This window comes from Halyomorpha halys, unplaced genomic scaffold (assembly GCF_000696795.3).
Source record: "Halyomorpha halys isolate HHAL.00 unplaced genomic scaffold, Hhal_1.1 Scaffold485.1, whole genome shotgun sequence".
Taxonomy (NCBI): Eukaryota; Metazoa; Arthropoda; class Insecta; order Hemiptera; family Pentatomidae; genus Halyomorpha; species Halyomorpha halys.
The window spans coordinates 173650-183725 of record NW_027114369.1 but is presented as its reverse complement, the minus strand read 5'-3'; the positions used below and the strand labels follow the sequence as shown (position 1 = coordinate 183725).

General features: G+C 34.8%; 1 protein-coding gene across 2 annotated transcripts in view; it reads left to right on the top strand.

Moving 5' to 3' along the window:
- The first annotated feature begins 5480 nt into the window (after positions 1-5480).
- The window catches only part of LOC106683456 (uncharacterized), a 42953-nt gene continuing 38357 nt past the window's right edge, over positions 5481-10076 (top strand). The window contains exons 1-3 of one of the 2 annotated variants that reach the window (XM_014424943.3): positions 5493-5612; positions 5701-5737; positions 7312-7488. Coding sequence is in view for 1 of the 2 variants with exons in the window: in XM_014424942.3 (XP_014280428.1) it covers positions 5584-5612; positions 5701-5737 (66 nt within the window). In the remaining variant the exon portion in view is untranslated. Of the gene's footprint in view, positions 5613-5700; positions 5738-7311; positions 7489-10076 lie in introns of both variants that reach the window. The other variant, XM_014424942.3, reaches the window with a different exon arrangement.

Sequence of the window (10076 nt, the reverse complement as noted above, 5' to 3'; positions counted from 1 at the left end):
ATCATTCATCAATATTACCTATTGCCCACAACTGTGTGGCAGATTGTAATATCTATCAATAAATAAATCTATCAATTAAAAAAAAAAAATAATTCAAGAAACAAGGATACGTCCAAATAAGGTAGTCACCTACCTTGGCGTAAGATTTGGAAGAGGATTTAATGTGACTCCTCACTTGTATTACTTAGGAAATAGGGTGCCCCAATCCTTGAACGGTCTTAGTCGTGTGAGGGGGGGCACGTTCTGGGGCCTCAGACACCTTGCGATAATGACCATATACAAAGGAGTGGTCGTGGGTATTCTGAGGTATGCCTCCTTCGCCTGGAACCGGAATCTCTCGCAACGGCAGAAGAGAAAATTGGCGACAGAATCATCAAGGCATACCGGAGTGTCTTGCATGCGGCGATGCAAGTTTTAGCGGGAGTAGTACCTCTCTACCTTCTCCTGCAGGAAGAAATGATGATGTTTAAATTCAAGAGAGTGGGCACGGCAGGTCTGCCGGCAAATCTTCAGGTGAGGGTTGACGAGAGCCCAAGTTAATGGAAAACCATTCTCCGAGAGGACACCACCAAAAAGTGGAACCGGTGTTGGATGAAAAGCCCAAAAGGTGCTACCTTAAGGAAATATTTCCCCACCGTTCGGTCACGTATGGAAGCAAAGTGGGTCCTCCCAGACTACTGGCTCTCTCAATTTCTCACTGGGCAAGGGGGATTTCGAGCCAAGCTTCATGGCCACGGGATGGATATCGACCCTCTATTCCCTAGTTGTGTTGTTTCGGAGACTGACAAACATATCATCATAGATTGAACCGCCTTTGATGCATTACGAGCAAGATTGCTAACGGAAACCGGACTCTACGCTCTCCCAGAGAACGACTTCCCTCAGGTAGTAAGCGAAGAAACCTACCCGTATTACAAAGAATTTTTATACGGATGGAAAATACTTATTGGACCAAGCCACTTCAATATCCGTCAATGAAGAAAACCAAGCCCTGGAATGCCTGCGGACGGAAGCCGTGCAGAAGACTGAACCTTAAGACTGAAAACTAATGAAACCTAAAAGAAAACTGTGCATGAATCATTAAACTTGTAAATTGATTTATTAGCCGTAGTTTTATGATGGATATGTAACATTGAACTGCTGTTGCAAACCTGTATTGCTTATGAGGTAGGGGAAGGCGGAAATAAATAATCTATTCAGCAACAGATTTTTACTTAATGACTTGGTTCGTTTATATTACAAACCTTAAGAACCAAAAGACCCTCTGTTACGGCGGGTAGGGGTTCAAAAGGAACCTTTACTAGCCCAACCGTGAAAAGAAAAGAAATGGTCGAATTTTGTTATTTTTTTATTTTCAAATAATTAAACATAATAAACGGAAAACAAAATATATAAGAATATACAAACTAGAAAAAAAATAAATCTTAGAGCTATTACAAAATTAAATGAATTACACAAAAAGAGAGAAAAAAAAGTCTTATATCACCGGTGATTGGTGGGGCCCCGGGTGTGGTTGTTCTGAGTGGATATTCTTGTTGAAGTAGATCGACAAAAGGGACGTATGTCAGCCCGCCTTGTCCTCTTGGAGGATGAGTTGAAGAAGTCCGCCCGCCGTGGCTAAGATGATTCAGCTGTCGAAGATGGCCAGAATGCTGGTAACTACGAGTGCGTAGTGAGGAAATAAAGGAGACGATACGTGTGTGCGGTGAGGCGTTAAGAAGTTGTCTGTCAATTTTTTAGTTTAAAAAACAAAAGAAAGAAGTTGTTTTGTTTTTGACGTTAATAAAAATCACTTGTTTCAATAATTGATTTGTGAACCATATGTTGGCCGCAACTTCCCGCCGCCTAAAATTTGTTAAAAATTTTAAATTGACACTGACGGAATTAAGGAGAACTAATTTGATCTCTTGTTTTCAACTATGCTGGTACAGTCAGCAATAAGTGGTGCTTCATTAGTTCCGACGATTGAAGTCCTTCAGCTGCAGAGTACAGTCCTGCAGTATGCAATATCCAGCATTTGGAAGACGTGGTGAGCCACGAATGCGTTCATGCGGTGAATAAGGTGTCCTTACAGGTACAGGCGAACCTCTAAAGAAAAATCAGCTTCGCAGTTCCAGTCGGGATGACTGTGGCAGGATTTCAACAAGCGTCATAGTAAAAGAGCACACCATTCCGCCCGCTTAAAATTTTAAAGTTATCAGAGGGAATGCTGCCCAGAGAAGGCCGTTGAAATCTTGGAAAAGCGCGAAGGGTAAGACCAAGGTATGAAGAGGATATGTGAATAACAGAAGCGTGACTCAAGTAGTTGGAATGACGACAGTAAAGAACAGAAGACAGATTAATTTTATGAGATGTACGGTGCGTATGCAAAGTAATATTGTTGTGGGGTATCTGAGACGAAAATATGATGAAAGAAAATGAATAAACCTTTTGAAGGGATACACAAGAATATTATGGGGAACTTTATTTCGTTGAACATTGCAACCTTCGCATAACCACTTAGGAAAATTATCGGCTTCCTACGTTCCCCTGGTTATGATGACCGAGTTGGGCGGTTGCAATGCCGATGAGCAATGTGTTTGCCACTTAACCGAAGGAAATATATGAGTTTCTTTTTCAACTGCAGAGCCTCTTCGAGAGATACGTAGCGAACAGGAGGAAGGCGGTAATTCATTGAGTACCACTTGGAGGTAAGGTGCGGCAGAGCATCATCTCGTGGATGATGAAGTCCTGACGCAATTGCGTTGGTATGGTGAGGATCTGATGCAGCTGGGCGTCTAAGTCGATGAGTTTCGAAATCAGAAACACTAATGAGGAGAAGTTTTTGATCACTGAGTAGGGACCTCTTGGGGCCGATACGTAAAGAACCATTTTGGAGAAATGTAACATCTAACGAAATGTCGTTACATTTATTAAGATCAGATGAAGCTGGAAGATCTGATCTCAAGGGATCAAGCTCATGGAGCTCGGTGGGACTAAGAGAACTTCCTGGAAACCTCACAGAAGAGGGTAAGGGCTGTGAGTGGTTTTGTATAAAGATAACATCCAACGAAATGTCATTGGTTTTATCAGCGTCTAACGGAGTAGACTGATTAGATTTTAGGATTTCAGGCTGAGGCAGGCGGGTAGGTTCAGGTTGACCACAGATTGGGGACCTGATGGAGGTGCACCGCAATTGTGAGTGATATGGAGGAAAATTATTTACCAGCGGAATGTCGCTAGCATGACTAGAATCTGACGCAGCTGGGCGTTTAGATCCTGGAGTTTCGTCTTGGACGAAAATATTTTCTAATGAAATGTCGTTAGATTTATTAGGATCAGATGTAGCGGAACGATCTGACCTTAATGATTCAGGCTCTTTGAGCCCAGTAGGACTATTAGGAGTAGGAGGACTGCTAGGAGACCCCAAAGAAGAGGGTAACAGTTGTGAGTGAGTTTGTATGGAGGTAACTTCCAACGAAACGTCAATAAGTGGCTCTGACACACCTGAACAGACAGAATGATATTTGTGGAAGATTGAGGAAAGATTGATTTGTGATACCGAGTGAAGATAATTGATATGAGTCTTTAAGGCTGCAGAGGCAAGAGGACCCACAGGAGTGGGGTTCATGTAATGTTCATAGATGGCAAGACCTTCATAATAATATTCCTGCACGGATTTAAAGAGGGAAAGATCTTCTTTGGTTGGAAAGAGGTCTGAAACATTTGATTCGGAGCACAGGTCTTTAAGGGAATCGTAGGTCTCGCAAAAGGAAGTGTAACAAGGTCTGAGTTCTGAGTACATACCTTTGAATAAGAATAATTTTGCAGGGTCTTTTGCAATACCTCGCCCTTGAGAAGTACATGTTTTAATCAGGGATAAATAGGAATTTAATTTCTCTTTAAGTTTTTCAAATTGAATTTTGATATCCTCTGGTATGTCCATTTTTATTTTAGAGGGGAATGAGTTGAATGAAAAAAGAAACTGAAAAATAATAAGTGAAGAGAGAGGACGAGAAAAACGAAATTACTTAATGGCGGAATGCTAGTAACTACGAGTGCGTAGTGAGGAAATAAAGGAGACGATACGTGTGTGCGGTGAGGCGTTAAGAAGTTGTCTGTCTATTTTTTAGTTTAAAAAACAAAAGAAAGAAGTTGTTTTGTTTTTGACGTTCATAAAAATCACATGTTTCAATAATTGATTTGTGAACCATATGTTGGCCGCAACACCCTCCTATATTACTGATCTCCTCTCCCTATATTTATCCACATACCTTTACAAGATCCCAACCTACCGATTTGTACATCCCTTCCCATAGAACTACTTCCTTTGAAAAATCCTATACCTTCCAAGTAACTTCATTTTCGAAATCCTCACCCATATCCGTCCACAAAGCTTTCCTCTTAACATCATTTAAACATCAATTATATATCCATCTTCATGAACATCATTCTTCCATAAAATTGTGAATAACAAATATCAATGAAAACTCGCATAATAAATATTTTTGTTCATATTTTAGGGATATAATTATTATTTTAGTTTTATATAATTTTGTTGGATGTAATTTAATGTTGCCAGACAAATGCTTTGAAACTGTCCCGTTATTCTTTGGTGACCAGAATGAATATCAAATATTTTTCATTTCATTTAAAAAAATAGTGGTATATTTGGTAGCTTTTCTGACTGCCACCCGTTCATCATCTTCCTTCTATCTATCACATACAGTCAACTATTAATCTTATAGACACCAATCAGATAATAGAGCCTGTCATCTGATATCGCAATAACAGCTGACTGTAACTCCCCCCCCCCGGTACACGAGTTGACGGTACTCCAGGTCCTTCAGGCCGTCGTATGAGGCTTCCATTGTTCGATATGAACCGTCTGTTTCTTTTATTTGGTTCCTTAAAGCTCTCAATGGCGACAGCATTATGCTCTCTAATTAGAGAGTTTGTAATTACAAGTACTCTGAATGGCCACTCATACCTCTGCAGATCTTTCCCTCTGTTAGAACCTTATTTGCAATATACTACCGTCCCTATTAACTTGTCCTATCAGATCCCGTACCCCGAGGTTGTGCCGCTTCACTCTTTTACGACTTCCCTCTAAATTCTGTCCTTTATCCCTGACATTATTCCATGACTTTCTTTGCACTTGTACTTTTTATTGACTAAGCTCAAATGAATTATTTTTAAGAATTAAATTCATTATATAAAAAAAAGCGGGAAGTCCAAATACTTTTTTCCCTACTGTAGATCAGAATTAGTACAAACTGGTTTATTCATTAGAAAAGTAATTCTTAATGCAAAGACAAGCTATAACATAATAATCCCATATAGCATAACCTGCATAACATGTAGTCCAATATCTATGAATTGATTATAATAAGTGTCACAACAAAATCATAATAACATGTTTTACCACTGACATCATTGTTTCATGGTCCAACTTTTCTTAACTTGGATGTAAACCCCACGGTATATCTCTTTGGGTAATCGTAGAGTCCGCGCTTCAAACCTAAATGAGTACCTGAACTGATAGTTGTTAACAATCTTGTTTGGTTTTGGTTGATAACTTGAGTTACATTGTTTATTTAGAAGATGCCATTTATAAATGGTGATTTAGTATGGTAAATTTGATCAACACTTTCAGCTATTTTCAATTCATTTATTTGTGGTATTGAAATGAGAAATCACTGTATTATTGCTTTATTTTAGGGCAAAAATGAAGGGATTCCCTCCTTGGCCTGGTCTTGTAAGTATAATTTTTGGATCCTTTTGTTTAATCTTAATTCTTAATAGCTAATTATTTATCAAAATGTATGCTTCTGTCAATCAATTAGCAATTCTATAATCGTTGTTTAATTGTTTTGGCTCAATTTACAATAATCTATTTCATATTTCTTATTCTCAAACTGATTATTGTATTCTAATTATGATGTGGCTCTTATCATTCTCTTCTAGGCTTTAGTGTTCTTAATTGTTCATTGATAATACCGCTATCCCTACAAATATTGGACTGTAGTTTACTTCATTTCCAAAAAGATATACTGTCATAACTTTTGACTGAAAACTGTTGTTTTAACTCCTTTGAAATAGAAAATAATAGAGCGTAAAGTTTTTTATTTTGAAATGTTTATTTCATATATTGGTTGGTATTAGGTTATCAGAAATAACTTCAACTATGAAATACAGTTATTTGTTTAATTTTAGTTTTATTTTATAATATGTATGTGGTTCAATTACTTTCCCTAAACATTCACTCCAAACATCAATCGTGTTAAATATTAAACAAGTTTACCAATTGGACAGGAGATCACAATCAAAACTTAAAATTGTATAACTCATTTTGTGATATAATTTTCATGTCTCAGAATAGCCCAACAGTTACATACTTGAACTAGACTTTTATTAAAAGTATAATATATAGCTTTAAGGTATAATACGCAACACTTACAGGAACCAACTATTCAACCAGTGACTAAATGTATATTATTATTTACTCGATTTAGCTTGCCTAATTTAGAGGCATACCCGAAAATATAGTATTGTCTGAATCTTTATCCTTCTTAGTGGAAGTTGTGTAATTTGTAATTGTCTTAATTTCATCTTTAATAAAAATAGTCCTGTTATGTCTCTTGCAATTAGCGATAACATTAGGTTAGGTTATGCTTTCGTCGAGTCATTTTATTATATATAAAAACAATTTCTATATCTCTCTAGTCACTAATAATAACATTACAAGATCATGTTTTGATACTAACATTTTGTGAAATACAGCTACTAGAAGTCTTTTCTAGTGATAACTTCCTAAATCACTTTGAACACATTACTGTTGATATTTCCCTTGAAATTATTTATTTTTATTTTTTTACTAAATGAAAATCCTGCATTGTACGCCTGTTATTAAATAAGTAATATATACTAGGACTGCACCTTCATACATTTGTTGTCTGTAGAACTTGAGTATTATAAAACAATGCTGTTCATAAAAGACCCTCTTAAAGTCAAAAGTAGGAATTTGATTTTAGAGGATGGTTAATTTTTTGGCTGTCCTCTCTCTCTTAACCATGATTATATCCATTAATTAAATTGATTTACTGTTATTTTTTTATTTTTTCCTATAAAAGTATTGTGAACTTATCTTATAACCCAGTATTAATTACTAAGGTGTATTTAGCATTATTTATATGTTCACAAAAACTGCCTTTGGATCTATGAAAATAATGGAGGCCTCTTTTATCTGCTGTAATTTCAGTTTTAAACTTGGATGAAAAACTAGTGTAAAATAAAGCAGTCTGGTAGTAATTGTTTGATCTTTGTCAACAGGCTCTTCCAGGAAGAAGCTGAAGCTTCACCTTCCATCGCATCACTGGATTGCAAGCCAGAGCTCCAATCTTAGCACATTTGTTTCCATTTCTATGATTTAGTATTTCATTTCTTAACTGCAGCTCAAAAGTATTACATCAAATATTTAGATTTTTCTAATTAAATATTGCTCCAGTGGTATTTATTTTTTTTTAAACTTCATTTACAGTAGGCTATTACATAATTTATACGAAATTAATTATTAATCACTCCTATGTATACTCTCCAATACTGTGATCTCCATTTACTGTGAACACTTGACACACAAAATTGAAAAAAGGAAATTTTTCTTATCTCAAATAGAGATCTTCCTGACCTACAGTGATGTACTTTCCATTTCAAATGAAGTTGTTGGTGCTAAGGTGCATGTACACTTGCGCTCTACTCCACAAACACTCATATAGTTAGATTAGATTTGGATGAAGTTTTAGTGTTACACGAACATAACACATTCTGTGATGATCCTTCCTCTTTCCATTTTGTAACAAACACTTTGTGTGTTGGCAATTCAGATTTGGATGAGAGTTTAAGATTTTCATTGTTTTTCGTGTGCATGTGATGGCTGTTTTTCAGTTGAATAGTTGAACTAATATTGTATATGTCAATTAATACTTTGATATTATTAAACTTCTTTCAGGCATAAATATACAATTAAGAAGTAATGGGAAAATTAAGTTGTAATCCACCAATAATAAATACTATTAAAGAAAGAATTGTGATTAGGGTTGATAAATACATTGTTATTTTATGAATGGAATATGGTCCGGGTGCGGTCAAAAAAACTCAAATAGTAGATAATTATACTGCCGTCAAAACAGCCCTGACGAAGCCCTGCAACGTGGGGCGAAACTTTGGCTCAATAAAATAGTATAATTATCTACTATTTGAGTTTTTTTGACCGCACCCGGACCATATTCCATTCATCTATACACACGGTCAATCAATAATCTTCCAGATTGTTATTTTATGTTTAGACAAAGTTTTTATTTTCATGCGCATGTGCATAAGTTATGCAAATTTTCACTTTAAATTATCTATTTATGAATTATATAGTAAGAGAAACTATGGTGATCATGAAAAATTTTGAATCAGAGTTACTGCAAAAACAGATGTTAGAGGTTCCCTGAGTCCTAATAACCAAGTATTGCAAAGGTGTGTTTGTGAGTATGTGTGTGTATACTTGCATATCTTTAGCTTACCTTAAAAATCAAGATGTACATAACTGAAATTATGTGTTTCAAGTAAGTATATGTCTGGGATGTCGCAGCAATTTGTTTTTCTGAAATCGATCTACTGGAATACATGTTGCTTCAACACTTTTATTATTTTCTCAAAAACAGCTTTAACAATTTTCATTAAACTATAAGTGTGCAATTAAATGGTCTTTAATATCAGCATGGTCTTAATCCCATTGAAATAGTCTTACTGGTGTATGAATAGTGAATTTTCAAAATATCTTCCTCTAAAATACATTTAATTTTGTTTATTTTATAGTTTTAATATTTCCATGGCAATAATGATAATGATCAGTTTTTAGTTTGTATGTGAATTAATTAATTTCAACTCAAAAGTAGGATGGTAAGTGAAAGTTGTGTAATATGCACACTGGATGAGCTATTTTGTGATTAATTCCTTAGATGTTTTTTAAACATGTCATCTTGTATTTTATCTTGTACTCCGTGAAATGGCTACTTAAAACACCAGATGAGTGCTGAAATTAACAATTAAAACAAACTGCAAACGCTCAGAGTGCAAGTGTGTGCGCACCTTTATAACCTTAATCCTTGTTTTTTTTTTTTAGTGAAAAGATCATGTTGTTTAATTCTTAGGGGTTTCAAACTGTATCCGTAATCTCTTTTTCTTTTTTTTCTCTGCTCAAAATTTCAATTGTTTAAAAAATTTTTGATAAATATTCTAGACCAATCTCTCTGGGAGGAGAGAAATATTGTTCCTCTCTTTGTATAAAGAATCTATTAGAATTTTAATAAAAGAATAATTAAGGAAGTCATTTTCTCTACTTGTTCTGTTTTATTAGTTTAAAAATTTATACCTAAAACAAATAAGTCATTCTGAAATGTGATATTCATTTACCTGCTTTGTACAAGTTAAAAGTAGAGAATCTCATTACATGATGACTTATGTTTTTAAAAAATTTCAATTTTCTTATGTAATCACCCTTTTAGGCTTACTTTAAATTTAAAAAAAAAATATTTGAAGAAATTCAAGTTTGTATTAATTTATTATAACAAGGTGATGGTTTTGATTTGTTAATAGAGATTTAGTTATTCCTTTATACCTTTGGCCTTAAGAATTGACTGATCTATCAATGTGTATGATATGAATTAGAACTAGACAATAAAACAATATTTCATGATGTAAATTGTTTATTAAAGATTGATGTAAAACTTTTTTTTTTAAGTGAATGATGAATAAGTAAAGCTTATTTGTTATCAAACCAAGTTTGTTGACTATAAATGTGTTTAAACTACAATAATTATCATATATTTTGTGGTGCTCATATCTGTCTAATTTTAGTAAGACTTTTTCATACTCATGAATTCATTCATTTTATATCTAAAAGATTTCATACCCAACCCTATAAATACTCACTTTAATCATTTAGACTTACTTTTTTGCTTCCTGTTATATACTTTACAATAAATGTTTCCATATTTTTAAACTTTTCTCCTGCTTCTTGCTAAAGGCGGTTTGATATTCGATATATA